This window comes from Oncorhynchus keta, chromosome 15, assembly GCF_023373465.1.
Source record: "Oncorhynchus keta strain PuntledgeMale-10-30-2019 chromosome 15, Oket_V2, whole genome shotgun sequence".
Classification (NCBI taxonomy): Eukaryota; Metazoa; Chordata; class Actinopteri; order Salmoniformes; family Salmonidae; genus Oncorhynchus; species Oncorhynchus keta.
The window spans coordinates 40,625,842-40,648,192 of NC_068435.1; the positions used below are offsets into that span (position 1 = coordinate 40,625,842).

A 22,351-nucleotide genomic window follows, 5' to 3' on the forward strand; every position below is an offset into this window, starting at 1 on the left:
TAACTCTTCTACTTGGCTGGTTACTGTTTGTAATGATTTGTCTGCTGGGCTATGTTCTCAAATAATGTAAGGTATGCTTTCACCGTAAAGCATTTTTAAAAATCTGACACTGTGGCTGGATTCACAAGAAGTTAATCTTTAAACCAATGTAAAATAGTTGTATCTTTTCTGAATTTTTATAATGAGTATTTCTGTATTTGAATTTGGCGCTCTGCAATCTCATTGGATGGCCAGGTGGGACGCTTCCCACATACCCTAGAGAGGTTAAAAATAACATCAAATTGATTGGATATACAGTGTAGACAGTGTTAATGTTGTAAATTACTATTGTAGCTGGAAACGGAAGATGTTTTATGGAATATCTACGTAGGCGTACAGAGGCCCATTTTCAGCAACCATCACTCCTGTGTTCCAATGGCATGTTGTGTTAGCTAATCCAAGTGTATCATTTTAAAATACTAATTAGAAAACCTTTTTGCAATTATGTTGGCACAGCTGAAAACTGTTGTTTAGACTAGTTGAGTATCTGGAGCATCAGCATTTGTGGGTTTGATTACAGGCTCAAAATGGCCAGAAACAAATAACTTTCTACTGAAACTCATGAGTCTATTTTTGTTCTGAGAAATGAAGGCTATTCCATGCGAGAAATTGCCAAGAAACTGAAGATCTCATACAGCGCTGTGTACTACTCCCTTCATGGAACAGCGCAAACTGGCTTTAACCAGACTAGAAATAGGAGTGGGAGGCCCCGGTGCACAACTGAGCAAGAGGACAAGTACATTAGAGTGTCTAGTTTGAGAAACAGACGCCTCACAAGTCCTCAACTGGCAGTTTCATTAAATAGTACCCGCGAAAACACCAGTCTCAACGTCAACAGTCTCAACGTCAACAGTGAAGAGGCTATTCTAGGCATATTCTTCAGGCAATGGGCACAGCCATCTTTGACTTTCTTTACTTGCATTATATAGTGAATGCCATTCTGGGATTAGGGAGTTTTTGCTTGTCGAACATAAACAACCGTGGTTGTCATCATAAAGAATTTAGCTGCGGTTAGTTTAGCTGACACGCATCTCTTTTCTAAACAATATTACATCTCTACCTTGTTCAAGTCTAGCTGTTAGGTCGCTAACTTGTCGAACATAAACAACCGTGGTTGTCATCATAAAGAATTTAGCCGCGGTTAGTTTAGCTGACACACACCTCTTTTCTAAACAATATTACATCTCTCCCTGGTTCAAGTCTAGCTGTTAGGTCGCTGAGTTTGTCTTTGGATGTGTTCCGCATGATATTCGGATGATGAAGTTCGCATTTATCTTTTACAATAAAAGGAGAAATTGAGAAATAAAGTTGTGTTGACCTTTATTTCCCATCAGTACAAAACATTGTTTAGATGCTTTTCAGACAACAATGCTGCTTAGCCACATTTGTTGCATCATACGTTCTGTTGCTTCTATTCCAATCACATATTTGCGATGATACGCTGCAGGGACCACTCAACAATGATCATAAATATGTGATGGTACACGTCAAAGGGTTAAGCCGATTAAGCCAATGCCTATGCGCCAGAAGTTTCTCCCAGTCTTTCTCTTTTGGCTAATGTTGGTCCACCAGACTCTTTGCGTACTTGGGCGGAACTGTCTGCGAACGAGATTAGGTCTAGGTTAGCGTGGGCAAGGCTAGCTACAGTTTGAATGGCTGTAAATGAGCCCAGCATCAAGCTGTGGGATGGGACCGCTAGGACACTAGAAGCTGGCAGCTAGTCAGTTGAGTTGATATTTGAGTGGCACAGACCCCAATGGCGCTCTATTCCCTATATAGCGCACTATTTTTGACCCTGGGCCTTGGTCAAAAGTAATACACTCTAAAGTAGTGCTTTATAATAATAGTAATAGTAGTAATAGTAATAGTAATAGTAATAGTGTGCCATTAGGCACAGACCAAGAGTGGAGAAAGCTTTGCTAGTGCCGTTATATTAGAAGCTTGACTGAACCACTGGGGTGAGGACTGGGCTGGGAAGGAGTTGTGTCCAGGATAGCCTAGGCACGATGGAGAGGTGATCTGTAACGTCTGCTTCCAACTCACACTCTCAAACACGTAGATCCCCTGAACGCAGCTCACTCTCGTGATCCCAATCACCTGAATTCTGATCACCTGTTCACACACCTGATAGGTCATTTACACACACCATTTAGTTCAGTTCTTTGTACCGCATCATTGTGATGTATTGTTTGTTTTGTTGCACATTCTATTCGGAGCTCTGTTTATTTCCGTATTAGTACTCCTGTGTATCGTTGTTTTGGCCATCAACAGCCATGTAGCTGAAAAGCAGCTCACTAACGATGCCTTTTTGCCTATTCCCTGCCTATCAGATTTCCTGTCGTCAACCTCTTGCCTGATCTCCCGGACTTTGTTATTAGCCTTTTCCCTGCCTGTACTGTTACCTTTTTGGAGTCCATGTGTATTACCTTCTGCCTACCCCTGGACCCAGCTACCTGCCTCTTCCTGTGGTCCTTTACTAATAAACACCTGCTGTGCCCTGTGCTTGAAACCAGCACTCTGTCTCCCATCGTATTCATTACACGATCACAATCATTCTTCAGTCAGTTTGACCTCACAGGGCACTGCACACGGTGCAGGTTAAAAGTGATTCCCCTTACAACATAATTAAATTATGTGTGAATTTGGTAATTAAATTGACTCTGACTTGAGTACCTAAATATAATGTTCATTTGTTGGGAGGATGAAATGTAAATGATTGTGTTTGAAGCCTTTGTACTGTACTACATGGGAGAAAAATAAAAAGAGGGTATTACTGTATGTATGTATACAGGAACAATAATCCTCAGCCTAGCTGTACAAGTACTGTTATCCCCAAGGGGCATGCAGTCTGTCACAGTGTTTTCACTGCACGTTTAACCTGACTTCATCCCAAATGGCACCCTACATAGTGCACTACTTTTCACCTGAGCCCAGTGCACTATATAGAGAATAGGGTACCATTTGGGATTCACGCTCTAGTTACACAATGCAGTGCAGAGTGGGGGAGAAGGAAGGAAACGCAAGGACAGGCAGGACCCTCCGAATGCAGTTTAGCAAATGTCAGGCGCATTCAGAGAGCCGTCATCTAAAATGTCACCCAGATGAGGAGGCAGGAGAGAGCTGAAGCTGAGGGGGGAGATACGGAGGTGCGTGCATGCAGCGAAGAATGCCACACACATACATACATAAAATTAAATGACAAAAACCATGCAGATAGCTGCATTGAAAGTATGAGAACCAGTCTTACATTTACAGTACACACACACTGTGAACTAACATTCACAATGGCAAACTGGCTCACAATGACAAACAAACTAAACAAAACACAACACAAACAATGTGGTAACCAATTTGGGACAGAAATAAGATACGTGACAGTTTTTGTTTGTTTCTGAGAAGCATGTTAACCAGATATTTCAGGTACCTTTGAAAACGTCTGACGGTCATTGCACACGCAAATGAAACTGAAGTGTTATGTCTTCAGAAGAGAATGTCAGTGTCTTTCAGCCTATTAGCAAATTCTAAACATTGTCTGCGAGCCTATGGGCCATGGTCAAGTAGTGCACTACATAAGGAATAGGGTGCCATTTGAGGCGCAACAGTTTTCATGCCTGGAAAACGGTTGCTGACACTAAGACACTATGACACTACTATTCCATGCCTCCTACTGCCTCCCTCTCCTCTTCACCGGTCTTCCCAACCTCCTCTCTGCCTCCCCTCGCCCCATCTATTCCAGCAGAGCAGACAGATGCCTCTGGGCTCCAGTCCCGTTAAACCTCTCATAAAGAACACTTGACAGAGTTTGGTCAGGAGGATTTTAGAACTGTTTCCTCCATGGCGCGAGCGTGCAGTAAGGCCTTCAGGACAATTATGTTAACATGTTTCAAGGAGAAAAAGTGATACACCTTTCAAATGCCATTTTTAGCAGAATAACCTGGACACCAGGTTCCTTCCTCCCTTGGTTTGTATATAGTAGGACTTAGCCAAGCTGAATACCTAACCAAAAGGTGACATTAAAATCTAGCATGCTATATAAAGCTCAGCTAAAGAGCTCTGGTCAAAAGTAGTGCACTAGCCTACATGGGGAATAGGGTGCCATTTGGAAAACAGACATTACAGTTAAGGCATTACATGTAGACTATACCAGGACCTCCTGCTAAGAGTTTAGAAATAGTAACACGAGAGGAATACAATTTTAAAAAACATGGAGCTCTATTCAGGGAGAACCAGTACCAGATCAATGTGCAGAGGTACAAGGTACAGTATGTGAGGTAGATATGTACATGAAGGCAGGGTAAAGTGACTAGGCATCAGGATAGATAATAATAAGGTATGTGAGGTAGATATGTACATGAAGGCAGGGTAAAGTGACTAGACATCAGGATAGATAATAATACGGTATGTGGGGTAGATATGTACATGAAGGCAGGGTAAAGTGACTAGACATCAGGATAGATAATAATACGGTATGTGAGGTAGATATGTACATGAAGGCAGGGTAAAGTGACTAGGCATCAGGATAGATAATAATAAGGTATGTGAGGTAGATATGTACATGAAGGCAGGGTAAAGTGACTAGACATCAGGATAGATAATAATAAGGTACATGAAGGCAGGGTAAAGTGACTAGGCATCAGGATAGATATGTACATAGATATGTACAAGGCAGGGTAAAGTGACTAGGCATCAGGATAGATAATAATAATAAGGTACTTGGATAGATAATAATAAGGTATGTGAGGTAGATATGTACATGAAGGCAGGGTAAAGTGACTAGACATCAGGATAGATAATAATAAGGTATGTGGGGTAGATATGTACATGAAGGCAGGGTAAAGTGACTAGGCATCAGGATAGATAATAATAAGAGTAAAATAAAGAACAGAGCGGCAGCAGCAAATGATGAGTGTAAAAGTGTGTGTGCATGTAATGTGTATGTATGTGTGTTTATGTTGTGTCGGTCTGTGTGTGTGTGTGTTATGTATGTGTGTATGTAGTGTATATGAATGTTTGGTGGTTTTGTGAGGGAGTGTCAATGTAGTTTGTGTGTGAGTGAGTGTGTCTATGGTTTGTATATATAGTCTAGCAAGTGTGTGTGGGGTCAGTTCAAGATAGAATCAGTGCAGATATTTTGGGTACCCTTTACTGACTATTTAGCAGTCTTATGGCTTGGGGGTAGAAGCTGTCTCGGAGCCTGTTGGTCCGAGAACCGATGCTCTGGAACCGTTTGCCGGACGGTAGCAGAGTGAACATTCTATGGCTTCGGTGGCTGGAGTCTTTGGCCATTTTTCGGCCCTTGACTGTGAAATTAGACTGTGAGGGAACTCAGGGCAAACTGGAAAACATTGGATACATCGCAAATGGCGCCCTAGTAAAGAATAGTACACTACATAGGAAATAGATTGGCTTTTGGGGTGCACATATACTTCAGGAACTAGGGAGCGTATGGTATTCTCCAGGATACAAGCAAGAGAGCAAGTGTTCCAGATCTTATCCACTCAGCAAGAGGGTAAACCAAAACAACAACAAAAACAACAACCACAATGACAGAGGACAACTCTGAGGGGAGGTAAATATTGTGTGGAGACTGAGAGAGACAGATATATAGGGGGAAACTCTGTACCTAGACCCAATCACCTAAGTGAGTCAAGATGTTTAATGCATTAGCCCACTGTTAACCCATAGTGGGGTTTTTTCAGACAAAGACGACAAACACAGTAGACATACAGCTTTCTCCTAACAGCCTCATCAACACAGCCTCCGCTGACACACCCTCTGCTCACATCACCTCTGAAAAGGACATTTAGCTGACAATTCTCCAATTCAATACCACACATGTACACACACACACACAAGTGCACACACTGCACCGAGCAGACACACACTCACAATTGCACGTGCACACACACGTATAATATACTCGGCACACACACCCTGCAACATAAACCCATATTAGGCCATGTCTTTCGATCATCAATCTTCTCCAAAACAACAAACCTTTCCAGTGTTCTTTATACTAACGTACCCCCCCCCCCCACACACACACACTCCCAGGGGCCTCTTTGTAGAGTACAGTACCCCTCACCCACCTGTCTGACCCTGATTAATGTCGTCAAAGACAAGATCATCATCCCAAATGGCACCCTATTCCCTATGTAGTGCGCTACTTTTGACCAGAGCCCATGCAAAAGCAGTGCACTATATACAGTGGCAAGACAAAGTATGTGAACCCTTTGGAAATACCTGGATTTCTGCATGAATTGGTCATAAAATTTGATCGGATCTTCATCTACGTCACAACAATAGACAAACACAGTCTGCTTAAACTAATAACACACAAACAATTATATGTTTTCATGTCTTGTGAAAACACTGTGTAAACATTCACAGTGGAGGGTGGGAAAAGTATGTGAACCCTTGGATTTAATAACTGGTTGACCCTCTTTGGCAGCAATAACGTCAACCAAACGTTTTCTGTAGTTGCGAATCAGACCTGCACAACGGTCAGGAGGAATTTTGGACCATTCCTCTTTACAAAACTGTTTCAGTTCAGCAATATTCTTGGGATGTCTGGTGTGAACAGCTCTCTTGAGGTCATGCCACAGCATCTCAATCGGGTTGAGACCAGGACTCTGACTGGGCCACTCCAGAAGGCGTATTTTCTTCTGTTGAAGCCATTCTGTTGTTGATTTACTTCTGTGTTTTGGGTCGTTGTCCTGTTGCATCACCCAACTTCTGTTGAGTTTCAATTGGTGGACAAATAGCCTAACATTCTCTTGCAAAATGTCTTAATAAATTTGGAATTTAACAGTCATCTTTGCAGGACGGCCACTCCTAGGGAGAGTAGCAACAGTGCTTCCTCCATTTATAGACAACTTGTCTTACCATGGACTGATGAACATCAAGGCTTTTAGAGATACCTTTGTAACCCTTTTCAGCTTCATGCAAGTCAACAATTCTTAATCTTAGGTCTTCTGAGATCTATTTTGTTTGAGGCATGGTTCATTTCAGGCAATGCTTCTTGTGAATAGCAAACTCAAATTTTGTGAGTGTACTTTATAGGGCATGGCAGCCTTAACCTTTTGCATGTAGGGGGCAGTATTTTTGTTTTTGGCTAAAAAAACGTATCCATTTGAAACTGCCTATTTCTCAGCCCCAGAAACTATAATATGCATATAATTGTCAGATTCGGATAGAAAACACTCTAAAGGTTCGAAAACTGTAAAAATGTTGTCTGTGAGTATAACAGAACTGAGGAAAATCCAATCAGGAAGTGCCTCTTATTTTGAAACACCTCTGTTCCTATGCAAGCCTATCCTCCATTCAAAGGGATATCAACCAGATTCATTTTTCCATGGCTTCCCTAAGGTGTCAACAGTCTTTAGACATAGTTTCAGGCTTTTATTTTGAAAAATGAGCGTGAAGGATCACATTGCGTAAGTGGATAGGAGGGGGCTCTCAGAGTGAGTTTTTGCGCAACTGCGTAAAGCCGCCATTGTTCCTCCCGCTGTTATTGAAAAACCTACACACTCGGTTGATATATTATCGAATATATATTTTAAAAACAACATGAGGATTGATTATAAAAAAACATTTGACATGTTTCTGTGGACATTATGGATATTATTTGGAATATACGTCTGCGTTGTCATGACCGCTCTTTTCTGTGGATTTCTGAACATAACGCAACAAACAAACGTCAGTATTTTGGGTATAAAAATAATCTTTATGGAACAAAAGGAACATTTGTTGTGTAACTGGGAGTCTCGTGAGTGAAAACATCCGAAGATCATCAAAGGTAAACTATTCATTTGATTGCTTTTCTGATTTTCGTGACCAAGCTTCCTGATGCTAAGTGTACATGATGTTATGCTATGCTATCGATAAACTTACACAAACGCTTGGATTGCTTTCGCTGTAAAGCATAATTTCAAAATCTGAGACGACAGATGGATTAACAAAAGGCTAAATTGTGTTTTGCAATATTGCACTTGTGATTTCATGAATATGAATATTTTGTATTAATATTATTTGACTGTTGCGCTATGCTATTCAGCGGTTGCTGACGAAAATGATCCCGCTAACGGGATGGGTAGCGCCAAGAAGTTAACAAACATCTCCAATCTTGTCTCGTTGATTGGACTCCAGGTTTGCTGACTCCTGACTCCAATTAGCTTTTGGAGAAGTCATTCGCCTAGGTGTTCACATACATTTTCCAACCTACACTGTGAATGTTTAAATTATGTATTCAATATAGACAAGAAAAAAACAATAATTTGTGTGTTATTAGTTTAAGCACTATGTTTGTCTATTGTTGTGACAGACGAAGATCAGATCACATTTGATGACCAATTTATGCAGAAATCCAGGTAATTCCAAAGGGTTCACATAATTTTTCTTGCCACTGTAGGGAAGTGGGTGCCATTTCGAACACAACAGAAAGCAGCTGGGCTGAGGCAAAGGTGCCTGCTGCTGGGAGGTCTTTCTCCCTCCACCCACCTACCTCTCTCACTCTCCTTTTGTCTCTCTCTCCCCCTCTCCTTCAGTTTCCCTCCCTCCACCAGTTTCCCTCCCTCCACCAGTTTCCATCCCTCCAGCAAATCAAATCATAACTCAGCAGATAGCAGCACCAAAACCACCATAGCTGCTGTTAGCACTAGCTAATGATCCCTCATTACGCTACATCACAGCTCCTCTGTACTGTCAACTCCCCAGCCATCCCACTCTAACACTGAGTCCTTGCCTCTCCTTATTACTGGTATTATGGTTTTGGATAATGTTAGTGAACCCTGTTAGTGAAGACAGATATCACAATAGAAACTACTGTATTTCAATGACCACCACCAGGAAGACATAATGCCCAGAGGGGCTAAGAGCCTAGGCGTAGCTAGTGAGATTTCGAATGATTTTATAACATCCTGGAATGGAGTGCCTCTCTAACTCGGTATTCTTTGCAGAGGCTTCCATAATAAAGAGCATGGGAGGATTTGCAAATGAGATTATGAAAACAAGGAGAGAGTTTCCCACCAACCGAGTGTGAAAGAAAGAGAGTTCCCCCTTCTCAGTATTGCCTGTGAATGGACTATTTTTCTGCCTCACACTTTAACTTCTTGGTGACAGGGGGCAGTATTGAGTAGCTTGGATGAATAAGGTTCCCAGAGTAAACTGCCTGCTACTCTGTCCCAGATGCTAATATATGCATATTATTAGTAGTATTGAATAGAAAACACTCTGAAGTTTCTAAATCTGTTTGAATTATGTCTGTGAGTATAACATAACTCATATGGCAGGCAAAAAACCCTGAGACAAATCCAACCAGGAAGTGGGAAATCTGAGGTTTGTAGTTTCATTTAAGTGATTGCCTATCCAATATGCTGTGTCTATGGGGCCAGATTGCACTTCCCAAGGCTTCCAGCAGATGTCAACAGTCTTTAGAAAGTTGTTTGAGGCTTCTATTGTGGAAGGGTGTTGAATAAGAGCTGTTTCAACAAGTGGACGAGGCTGAGGCCAATCAGTTGTTTACTGCGCGGTCCTGTGGGTGCGCCGTTCCTACTTTTTCCTCTGTAATGAATACGCTATTGTCCCGTTGGAATATAATTTAAATTTATTATAAAAAGACCCTAACGATTGATTGTAAACATCGTTTGACATGTTTCTACAAACTGTAATGGAACTCTTTACTTTTTTTTTTTTTTTAAACGCGCAAACAAAACAAGAGGTATTTGGACATAAATATGGACGTAATCGAACAAAACGAACATTTCTAGTGGAAGAGGGAGTCCTGGTAAGTGAAGATTTATAATGCTATTTAAGACTTTTGTTGCCTCCACAATTTGGCGGGTAACTGTATGGCTTGCTTTTGTGGCTGAATGCTGTTCTCAGATTATTGAATACTGTGCTTTTGCCATAAAGCTTTTTTTAAATCTGACACAGCGGTTGCATTAAGAACAAGTTTATCTTTAATTCTTTTTTAAAATTTTTATTTTACCCCTTTTTCTCCCCAATTTCGTGGTATCCAATTGTTGTAGTAGCTACTATCTTGTCTCATCGCTACAACTCCCGTACGGGCTCGGGAGAGACGAAGGTTGAAAGTAATGCGTCCTCCGATACACAACCCAACCAAGCCGCACTGCTTCTTACAGTGCGCATCCAACCCGGAAGCCAGCCGCACCAATGCGCCGGAGGAAACACCGTGCACCTGGCCACCTTGGCTAGCGCACACTGCGCCCAGCCCGCCACAGGAGTCGCTGGTGCGCGATGAGACAAGGACACCCCTACCGACCAAGCCCTCCCTAACCCGGGCTAGTCCAATTGTGCGTCGCCCCACGGTCCTCCCGGTCGCAGCCGGTTACGACAGAGCCTGGGCGCGAACCCAGGGACTCTGATGGCACAGCTGGCGCTGCAGTACAGCGCCCTTAACCACTGCGCCACCCGGGAGGCCCCTGTTTATCTTTAATTCTATGTAAAACATGCATCTTTCATCAAGGTTTATGATGGGTATTTATGTTATTTGATGTGGCTCTGCAATTACTCCAGATGTTTTGGAGGCATTTCTGAACTGAGGTTTTTGGATATAAATATGAACTTGGTCGAACAAAACATACATGTATTGTATAACATTGAGTCCTGGGAGTGTCATCTGATGAAGAGCGTTAGGTTAGTGATTCATTTGATCTATATTTCTGCTTTTTGTGACACCTCTCTTTGGTTGGAAAATGGCTGAATGCTTTCTGACTAGTTGCTGACCTAACATAATGATATGTTCTGCTTTCGCCGAAAAGCCTTTTTGAAATCGGACACTGTGGTTGGATTAACGAGAAGTGTATCTTTAAAATGGTGTAAAATACTTGTATTGTTGGGGAGTTTTAATTATGAGATTTCTGTTGTTTTGAATTTGGCGCAGTGCAATTTCACTGGCTGTTGGCGAGGTGGGACGCTAGCGTCCCGAACGATCCCAGGGAGGTTAAAGGTAGGAGGGAGGCCAGTCAATTACAAAGGTAACTAGGGACGCGTCCAAAATGGCGCCCTATTCCCTATATTGTGCACTACTTTTGACTAGGGGCCAATATATTCCCACTATAAAGGGAATAAAGTGCCATTTTGGATATAGGAGCCTCCTTGGGCCTTATTTCACTCTAAATCCAGCACACAATAGCTTAGCCATCACAAGACCAAATAACGCACCTATAGGCTATTGCTGGTATTCAGGTGACTGAATGAAGCTAGTTTTTTTAAATCCTTTATTCAGTTCAGAACAAATTCTTATTTACAAATGACAGCCTAGGAACACTGGGTTACACTACCTTGTTCGGGGGCAGATTGACAGATTTGTACCTTTTCAGCTCAGGGATTTGATCTAGCAACCTTACTGGCCCAACACTCTAACCACTAGGCTACATGCAGCCCCAGCTAGTGTGTGAGAGGGAGAGAGAAGAAAAACATGTTATTTCTGGAATGAAGTTTCTCAAACAATGATGTGGTGGCCTCTGGAAGAAAGCCTGTAAGAAATCAGTCCAACCCACTCTCAAATCATTCCAACTGTACTAACTCAAAATTAAGATAAGCCTATAGTTTGACATTATAAAAAAAGCCTACCTAGGCCTATACTGTTCTGGTAACAGTGAAAAACATTGATCACAGCCTAGCTGACGGGACATTAGAACTAGGCCTACAACTGGATGAGATCTCTTTCAGAGGGTTGAGAATTAGCCTGTGTTTATAATCATAGCCCCCGTCCCCACAGGAGACCTTTTGCCTTCTGGTAGTCTGTCATTGTAAATACGTTTTTAACTGACTTGCCTAGTTCAATAAAGGCTAATAAAAAATATGATAATAAAAATTCACTAGGAACTAAATGGAAACCAAAACAGGGAAGGACTACTATCTGAACGTGTCCAATAAGGAACCATTGTTTTCGTTTTTCTGTTGCAGAACATATTGTTACAGTGTGCACTGATGAATATGACACTGCAGTTCCGTATTTTTTATCACTTGAGAATTTAGGATTGTTAACATGGATATAAATGTTCCTGTAAAACTAATACACAATAATAGCCTTATTAGCCTATTTGATCTGAATAATTAAGCCATCTCTCACAAACAAGCTGGACAGTAATAATCTAAGTGTTATCTGGCTAGTGGCTACATCATTTCATTTCAACACAAAATACTCACAATAAGGAACAAGTGCTTACTCCACCCAAAAACTAGTCCATTGTTGGTATAGTCTGAAAATGTTTTGCATGTCAGCAATCAAGTTTTCAAGATAGGTACCTTTCAAAATACAGAGATATTGCCGGAATTATGCATTTTGCATCATATGAGGTATTTTGAAAACTATATACCTTGAAAACTTGATTTCTGACATGCAAAACATTTCTGTATCAATAATGGGCTAATGAAACAAACACCAAAGGATAGTTTTTTGGCGTGGAGTTTTCCTTTAAGCCTTGCCACACATTAATTCATGTAAATTCACCGACCATTTCGAATCCCACCGTACCTTCGCCGCTATGCAATCTGGTTTCCGAGCTTGTCACGGGTGTACCTCAGCCACGCTCAAGGTCCTAAACGATATCATAACCGCCATCAATAAAAGACAGTACTGTGCAAACGTCTTCATCGACCTGGCCAAGGCTTTCGACTCTGTCAATCACCGCATTCTGATTGGCGGACTCATTAGCCTTGGTTTCTCAAATGACTGCCTCGCCTGGTTCACCAACTACTTCTCAGATAGAGTTCAGTGTGTCAAATCGAAGTGCCTGTTGTCCGGACCTCTAGCAGTCTCTATGACAGTGCCACAGGGTTCAATTCTCAGGCCGACTTGTTTCTCTGTATATATCAATGATGTCGCTCTTGCTGCTGGTGATTCTCTGATCCACCACTACGCAGACGACCATTCTGTGTACATCTGGCCCTTCTTTGGACACTGTGTTAACAAACCTCCAAACGAGTTTCAATGCCATACAACACTTCTTCCGTGGCCTCCAACTGCTTTTAAATGCTAGTAAAACTAAATGCATGCTCTTCAACCGGTCGCTGCCCGCACCCGCCCGCCCATCTAGCATCAGTACTCTGGACGGTTCTGACTTGTGGACAACTACAAATACCTAGGTGTCTGTAAATTCTCTGTCCAGACTCACATTAAGCATCTCCAATCCAAAATTAAATCTAGAATTGGCTTCCTATTTCGCAACAAAGCCTCCTTCACTCATGCTGCCAAACATACCCTCTTAAAACGGACTATCCTCCCGTTCCTTGACTTCGGCAATGTCATTTACAAAATAGCTTCCAACAGAATATCAGTCTGTCCCTGATGTTTTTCCTGGAGAGAAGTGGCTTCTTTGCTGCCCTGCTTGACACCAGGATATCCTCCAAAAGTCTTCGCCTCACTGTGCGTGCAGATGCACTCACACCTGCCTGTAGCCAGTCCTGAGCAAGCTCTGTACTGGTGGTGCACCGATCCCGCAGCTGAATCAACTTTAGGAGAAGGTCCTGGCACTTGCTGGACTTTCTTGGGCGCCCTGAAGCCTTCTTCACAACAATTGAACCTCTCTACTTGATGATCCGATAAATGATTGATTTAGGTGCAATCTTACTGGCAGCAATATCCTTGTATGTGAAGCACTTTTTGTGCAAAGCAATGATGACAGCACGTATTTCCCTGCAGGTAACCATGGATGACAGAGGAAGAACAATGATTCCAAGCACCACCCTCATTTTGAAGCTTCCAGTCTGTTATTCGAACTCAATCAGCATGACAGAGTGATCTCCAGCCGTGTCCTCGTCAACAATCACACCTGTGTTAACAAGAGAATCACTGACATGATGTCAGCTGGTCCTTTTGTGGCAGGGCTGAAATGCAGTGGAAATGTTTTTGGGGGATTCAGTTGATTTGCATGGCAAAGAGGGACTTTGCAATTAATTGCAATTCATCTGATCACTCTTCATAACATAATGCTTTGCTTTATCTTGGCCAGGTCGCAGTTGTAAATGAGAACTTGTTCTCAACTGGCCTACCTGGTTAAATAAAGGTGAAATAAAAAATATAAAAAATGTAATGTAAATCAAATCAAAGTTTATTTGTCACGTGCACCGAATACAACAGGTGTAGTAGACCTTACAGTGAAATGCTTACTTACAGGCTCTAACCAATAGTGCAAAAAAGGTATTAGGTGAACAATAGGTAGGTTAAGAAATAAAACAACAGTAAAAAGACAGTGAAAAATAACAGTAGAGAGGCTATATACAGTAGCGAGGCTATAAAAGTAGCGAGAGGAGCCACATTTCCCACCTTCCTAAACACACACATACACACACACACATTAGCCACAGCAGCCCCTCGCCCAGTCTAGATTCACCTCCCTTTACCATAAAAGTAGAGTGGTGGGGTTTGTTATTCCTCAGCACAATTTCATTAAAGGGACACATACACAATCACACACACACACACACACACACACACACACACACACACACACACACACACACACACACACACACACACACACACACACACATACATACACACATACATACATACATACATACATACATACATACATACATACATACATACATACATACATACATACATACATACGTACATACGTACATACACACACCCTCAGGGTCTAGGATAAGGGGAAAGTGAAATTTGATGTCTCCAGTCACAGGTCAATCAACACTGTTAGGGCTATTGTGGCAAATCACTGCCATTGAAAGTGTGAATTAGCCCCTTTTATAATCAACTAGGCCAATTTAGATTTAGCCAGCTGCCAGTTGCAGCTACATCAAAGTCAAAGCAGATTGGCTTTAATTTAAATACTCAAAACACACTGTTAAATCATTTATATCTAGACACCACTATCAGAAACAATTTGTAACATCTAGGCAGTCATTGAGGGTGTGACTTTACACGTGGATTTAGCTCGTCTTTAATCAGTTAGTCCCAAATGGCACCCGTATTCCCTATTCAATAGAGTACATTTCACCAGAACCCTATTGGCCCTGGTCAAAAGCAGTGCACTATATAGGGAATACTATAGTGCCATTTGGGACATAGACAGTGAGTCTAAGTGAAATCCTAAGCTGCTACAGGGCCAGTGCTGAGAAGGCTGTGTTTATACTGTGAAGTATGTTAACACGGGCCCACATTCCTCTATTCCCAAATTGTAGTGTTGAAATTACAGCCTCGGCAGAGAGGCGTGACAAAAGCAGCATGCTTAGGGATGGCCAGCACCTGTTTAACCCAGCCAGGACACACACACACCATCCTCCTTGCTGCCAGTTTATGAACCCGACGCCCTGATTCTTACAGCTGCATGGGGCATCATATCAGGACTGAGTCTCAAATGGCACCATATCCCTACATAGTGCACTATATACGGAATAAGGTGTCATTTGGGACACCATTTGGGATGCATCCCAAACCTTCACCTGTCAAGGCAGTGCACTGAGCAGCCTTGGTTCTTATAAACTGTACCTTAGCAGGAGGTCTTGCTCACACACCACACCAATGTGCTTGCATACTAGTCTTTCCAACAGCTGGTAGAATAAGTCCCAAAATCTGAAGTAGGCTATGATACCATAATTGGCTACAAGATGGAAATAGCAGCTTAACTACAAGATTCAACTACCCGAGAAGAAACAGCATCAAGGTAATGAAAACAACCCCCCCCCCCCGTGTACGGGGAGAGACACCACGTGACACCCTGCCTGCTCTAACATCTTTTGATTTGCTACCGGGAGGGAGAGCTTCATGAAAGAACACTGTTATTTTCCATTATTACGCATCAATAACGTAAGAATATCACATCAGTCCAATATGTAATTAATAATTTAAAATGTAGGCCTAACGCAAATTATTAATATGAAGCGGGACAATGTTTATTTTTCACACAATAAAAAATGACAGAATGACAAAAATAGCACGGAAGGGTTTAACACATAAGGTGTAGGCTAAAATAAATCACAATGAAGACTTGCACCTCAACCCTATGGCCCGCGGTCAACCGTCAAAATGACCGTTGCCCGTTATAGAATAACACTAAGCATGCCTTGCTATCATAAATGATACGTGATCGAACAGACTGAATATGTATTAAAACAATACAAATGACACAGTAATATAGAAACGACATAGTTCGAGGCACCTTTATAGGTGTTGCATCACCTTGCATACCTGGCCGTCTCATAACATAAAAAGCAACAGCCCCGCCTTCACTGCAGTAACGGTACACACCGCCATTCCATTCCATCGACCCACTCGGAAATTGCATAACGATATAATTGAAAACAATAGATGGAAAACATTTAGGTGTGTGCTGTCTGTTTCACAATATTGCTATCTATTACAGGAAATAACGGAGTCATTCGCATTCGCAACCACCTTGTGTACTGCTTTCCCTTTCTTTCACAACCTATTCGTCCCTTGGCTGCACGGTTGACACACACAGGGCGGTAGGCTACACTAGAGTAGATTATACATCACTTGTTTCGACAAAAAGAAAAATAACGGAACAAAAACCATCATAATCAAACATCAACAGATTGGACATCATCATGCATGTTTATGAGTGAAAAATCCCGCGAGAACAAAACCAACAGTGAGAAACCAAGAATCTACTGACGCTGATATGCACGGATAAACTAAACAACCATAATGTTTTTCTACCTGCACAAGTTGCCATTTTCTGCAGCGTATATTGGAGTCTTTTCCCTCGTCTGCTCTAGAATGAAGATGAAGGTTTAAAATAAACAAATATTTCCCCCAATCTGTGCCAATAATACCGTACAGATAAATGCCGCAGGTAGGGTTTTATAGGAGGACATTTGCGAGCCCCGTTTTCACTGTTCAGGTGAACATGTTGATGGCTCCTGCCTGCGCACGGACGCTGCCTGGGCGGCACGGCGCTCAGCTCTGTGTCACATCTTGTGTCGTCAGCGGCCACAGGAAAAGGTGCTTTCCTGTTTCCAGCCCTCATCTCACTACTCGAATAACGGTACTACCTATAATATTTGATTGGCCGGTAGGTAGAGTGAAAGTGAGGAGGAGAGGTAGAACACAGGTAAGATACCCTCCAATGAGAGGGAGGTACTCTTTTCTGATAAAATCTCAAGTGGAATCCAAGCTACAATAATTTGCTGACAAACTTCATCAAATCAAGTGAATGATTAGGCTACATCGAAAATATAAATTTGCCGTTGTTTGCTATTGTAGGTATAATGTTGTTAATTTAATTGAGTATCATTAGCCTGTTTATGCTCATGTAAGCAATTGAACTATTCAATAAATAAATAAAATCGTGCAGTGTATTATGTTCTGTTACCTTTCATTCACGTGAAGTTTGGGTCTTTAGACAGAATGTCCAGGCTGCGCTGTTGCTGCTGCATAACTCGATTCCTTATATAGACTGCAGCAGTTGCTCACACACATAGGAAGGCTATGGGCTGTGTGACGCCCATTTCTTTCATGCATTGCTTACACCACCCAGCATAACAGGTAAGTACTAGCCTAGGCAATATATTAGCTTCTCTTCCACAAATTAAAATCAACATCAAGCTATTCAAGAAGCGACATTTGAGGACTAAAATGTAAAGTCAAACGGATCGGTTAAGATCAAAACAAAGTTATGCTACCTAAAAAGGAGACCACGAGAAGCCTGAGTGTGGATGTATTCAAATCGAAATGAACAAAAGTGGACTAATACGACAAAATACGTTGTACAAGACAGATCTCCTTCCTTAGCAAAACCCCTCGACAACAATGCATCAAACAGTGTTGCATGCAGATAATAGAAGGGGTTGCTGCCCAAGTCACAACACAAGCCCGATGAAATGTATTTTATTTATCTATTACTATAGGCCTAATGCAAGTCCAGAATGACATGCAACTAGTGAGTCTACAAAGTCAAATGGAAGAATATACCATGCATTCAAATAACTCTGCGACCTGTAGCAAAACACGACAGACTAGTTATTACCGTTATCTCGTAATTTTTCAGTAAAATTACAGGTGGCTGAGTTTAACTGAACTGAATGTCTGGGACAGCAAGTTAGCAAGCTGCTAGCCTGTTAGCTTAGAAGTTTTTGTTGAGCAAAAGCGTAGCAAACGAAAGGATTTCTGTTTACAAATATAGCACACCGCATCTTGTCTCTTATAAAAACAAGGTGACAAGTGACCGTAAAAGAAAATTGGATCGAGGAACAAAATCAGTCTCTCACTCAAATCCACGGGATGATAGGTGCGTATAACGGTACGCTCGGGCAGCGCTGCTGCGCTAGGCGGAGAGAAGCGAGCCAGGTATAACGGTACACACCACATTTGAATATACGTACTACTTTCCAGCACTTCAACTCCCTAAAACGTGGGTAAGAAAAGTCCCAAAGTCGGCGAACACAGTTGAATGAACCCAAAAGTACGTAGTCCATCTCACTTATTCGTTTCCCGTCGGTTTACGGAGTTTGGCTTACCGTTATTCCTCTTCGGGTTCGCCTGTTTTCTGCGCTTACACCTGGGGCCATCCGCCATGATCCTTTCGCTCTGTCTGAATAATGCCTGCCGGGGCGAGTCACCTCCTCTCTCGCCACCTCCCCCCGTACCCCACTCCTCTCTCCACTCCACCTCCCTCCCTCCTCTGCACCTGGTTTGCGACACTTTCTGCTTTACGACATCACCTTCTCCAGTTTCCTAACATGCTAAATTCGTTCTCCTAACCTGCAGCGTAAATTCTAACCTGCTACGAAGAAGTCACTTCGGTATCGAAGTGGCGTGAAAAGAGTGTTTCCCTACTGCTAACACCCCAGCACATGGCCCAACTCCCTACTGGCAGCACATAGAGTCCACCCCGAGCTTTTGCTTTCGCCGAACTCTTGATCGTTTGCTCCTGTTGCCGAAAATATAAGATGCATGGTCAAAATAAGAACATGGTAATGTGTTTTGATAACAGATAACATTTTGACAGGTAACAGACAGTCCATCATTAGGCTGCTACAATTATAAACTATTATTTTGGAAAATAAAATACTTCAAGCGACAGGGAACAGTTCACGTGACAGAGCATTAACCCCTTAAATGCCAGACTGTTGCTGGCGCACGACTACGTTTCAAATGGGCTATTCTATAAGAGATTTTAACACACACACACACACACACACACACACACACACACACACACACACACACACACACACACACACACACACACACACACACACACTATTTATACATTATTATGATCATGATGAAATTGAAAACAACAATTATGAAAAGTATGATGTCCTGATTATAATACAGATAATAACACAATGATTATTATGAAAATAAAATCATATTCTAATATTTTGTTTAGTTATGACGTATGCAGGATTCCTGGCTTTATAGACATACATTATTTCTCTCTCTCTTCATCTGTCCAGATTCAGACTGCTATCACTGTATCACGTCTTGCATAACCCAGATAGATAGATAGAGTTTTTAAAACGTATTTCACCATTATTTAACCAGACAAGTCAATTAAGAGCTAATTCTGATTTAGACATACATTCTTCAGATGACCCACCTGAGAGAGGAAAGATAGAGGCAAAAAGAGACACAGTCCGATGCAGCGATCAAGGTTTGTCTCTTCAAACAAGAGTACACGGTTTCCGCAAAAGGGACAAGCAGCCATAAGCTCAATGACAGTTCGTTACAAGAGCAGCTTCCAGACTGCAGACCCATCAAGCTATTCTTGTACCTGAGGTCAGTTTTCGGACTGAACCTGGACTTTCCAGGTGCTGTATATGTTCCATGCCTTTCCATGTTCAGTACAGTACATGAAATAGACATTTTACAGATTGTTACATTCTATTTCCGCTCTTATACATTTTATATCCATCTTCACTTCCAATTTTTGCCATGGATCTAAGTTTTCATTTTTCACAGTACTGAACAAAGTATGATGACATAATTCAAGTTTTGTCTTATTTGTCATTTTTAGCAAATCTGTTTTAAAGCCGCAATTAGCAGTTAAAACCATTACAAAGCCTTCCCCGCCCCTGTTTGAGTAAAAAGCTGAGAGATTGGACTGGAGAAATGTAGCCACTCTCCAATTCATAGACATCTAATGTATGTTTACATTTACTTTGTTTACAAACATTGGAGTAAAACAAGCTTATATTTTGGGTTCTGATGGGGTACATCAGTTGAACTAAGCTCATGAGGCATTTATAAGTTACATTCTTCAAGAATCAATGCGTACATATAATGAATGTATATGTTACACAATTGATGTAGCAACTGCGGAGTGCCCCTTTAAAGATTCTAGTAAATTAAAAGATCTATTGTCTTTATAGATGGTGTAACAACATTTCTAGTTCACAGGTCATGATGAAGTCAATTCCCAGCCCTTGATGACAGCAACAAACAACTCACCAGTCTCCCCCATGAGGCTTTACCACACCCACCACCAGGGGACAATCTCTGGAGGTATCTTATTGCATGAAAACATTTGTTTATGTTCAACCAATCAAATCAGTATTGAATGTAACCCAGGTTTAACTGGCAGGTGCTAGATTACATCACCCAAAATATTTAATATTATAACACAATTTGGCTGTAATCTGAACTACAAGGGCAGGAAAATAGCATTGAATGAGCAGGGAGCTGTTGTCTAAATCAAAGCACATCTGTCAAGCCTGGTCCTCCTGTACTCACGTAGAGCTACAACAGAGCTCATGGGTCTCTCTCTGTACCTTCCCATTCCCATGTATTCCCTTTCTGCCCCATATGGAGATTGCAGGGGCACGGTATCCAAACATTCATGGCTTGAGAGATGTGGTCATCAGTCAAGTGTGTGTAGCTGGCTATCTAGTTTGACTATCAACAGTACTGCCACAGCAGCATAACATTTGATTAACACTTGATAACACATCTTTTAGCTTACATCATCATCATCATCAATATTCAGTCTAGTTGGCTGATACACGCAGCAGAGAGAGGCAGAAACACGAGGTAAATAACAATCAGTAAAATAAATCAAGCTAGCTAACTAGCATGTACAATGATATTATTTTGTTTACGGGGGAGGGGTGCCCTTTCAAAATTTTGAGTGCCTGCCCCCTGAAAGGTCTGTGAACGACCCTAGTGATAGTGCATGGTCCAGTCCATAGGCAGTGTCAGTGTTCTTTTGCCCATATTAATCTTTACTTTTTTTTGGCCAGTCTGACATGTGGCTTTTTCTTTGCAACTCTGCCTAGAAGGCCAGCATCCCGGAGTCGCCTCTTCACTGTTGACGTTGAGACTGGTGTTTGTGGGTACTATTTAATGAAGCTGCCAGTTGAGGACTTGTGAGGCATCTGTTTCTCAAACTAGACACTCTAATGTATCTCTCCTCTTGCTTAGCTGTGCACAGGGGCCTCCCACTCACTGCTCTTTCTATTTTGGTTAGGGCCAGTTTGAACTGTTCTGTGAAGGGAGTAGTACACAGCGTTGTACCAGATCTTCAATTTCATGGCAATTGCTCGCATGGAATAGCCTTCACTTCTCAGAACAAGAATAGACTGACGAGTTTCAGTCGAAAGTTATTTGTTTCTGGCCATTTTAACCCTGTAATTGAACCCACAAATGCTGATGCTCCAGATACTCAACTAGTCTAAAGAAGGCCTGTTGTATTGCTTCTTTAATCAGGACAACAGTTTTCAGCTGTGCTGACATAATTGCTAAAGGGTTTTTTAATGATCAATTAGCCTTTTAAAATTATAAACTTGGATTAGCTAACACAACGTGCCATTGGAACACAGGAGTGATGGTTGCTGATGATGGCCCTCTGTATGGCCCTCTGCGTATGTGGACATTCCATTAAAAATCAGCCGTTTCCAGCTAAAATAGTCATTTACAACATTAACAATGTCTACACTGTATTTCTGATCAATTTGAAGTTATAATGGACAAAAAATGAGCTTTTCTTTCAAAAACAAGGACATTTCTAAGTGACCCCAAACGTTTGAACTGTGGTGTAGGTCCTGGATGGCAGGAAGCTTGGCCCCAGTGATGTACTGGGCCGTACACACTACCCTCTGTAGCACCTTACGGTCAGATGCCGAGCAGTTGCCATACCAGGTGGTGATGCAACCGGTCAGGATGCTGTCGATGGTGCAGCTGTCTAACTTTTTGATGATTTGGGGACCCATGCCAAATCTTTCAGTCTCCTTAGGGAGAAAAGGCATTGTCGTGCCCTCTTCACGACTGTCTTGGTGTGTTTCGACTATTATAGTTTGTTGGTGATGTGGACACCAAGAAACTTGAAACTCTCGACCCACTCCAATAAAGCCT

The 22,351-nt window shown here is 41.9% G+C and overlaps 1 protein-coding gene across 1 annotated transcript in view; it reads right to left on the reverse strand.

Moving 5' to 3' along the window:
- LOC127907693 (zinc finger E-box-binding homeobox 1-like) overlaps positions 1–18,854 on the reverse strand; it is an 80,131-nt gene extending 61,277 nt beyond the window's left edge. The window contains exon 1 of the mRNA XM_052464274.1: positions 18,514–18,854. Coding sequence (XP_052320234.1) covers positions 18,514–18,571 — 58 coding nt within the window. The 5' untranslated portion in view covers positions 18,572–18,854. The remainder of the gene's footprint in view (positions 1–18,513) is intronic.
- Positions 18,855–22,351: the final 3,497 nt, after the last annotated feature.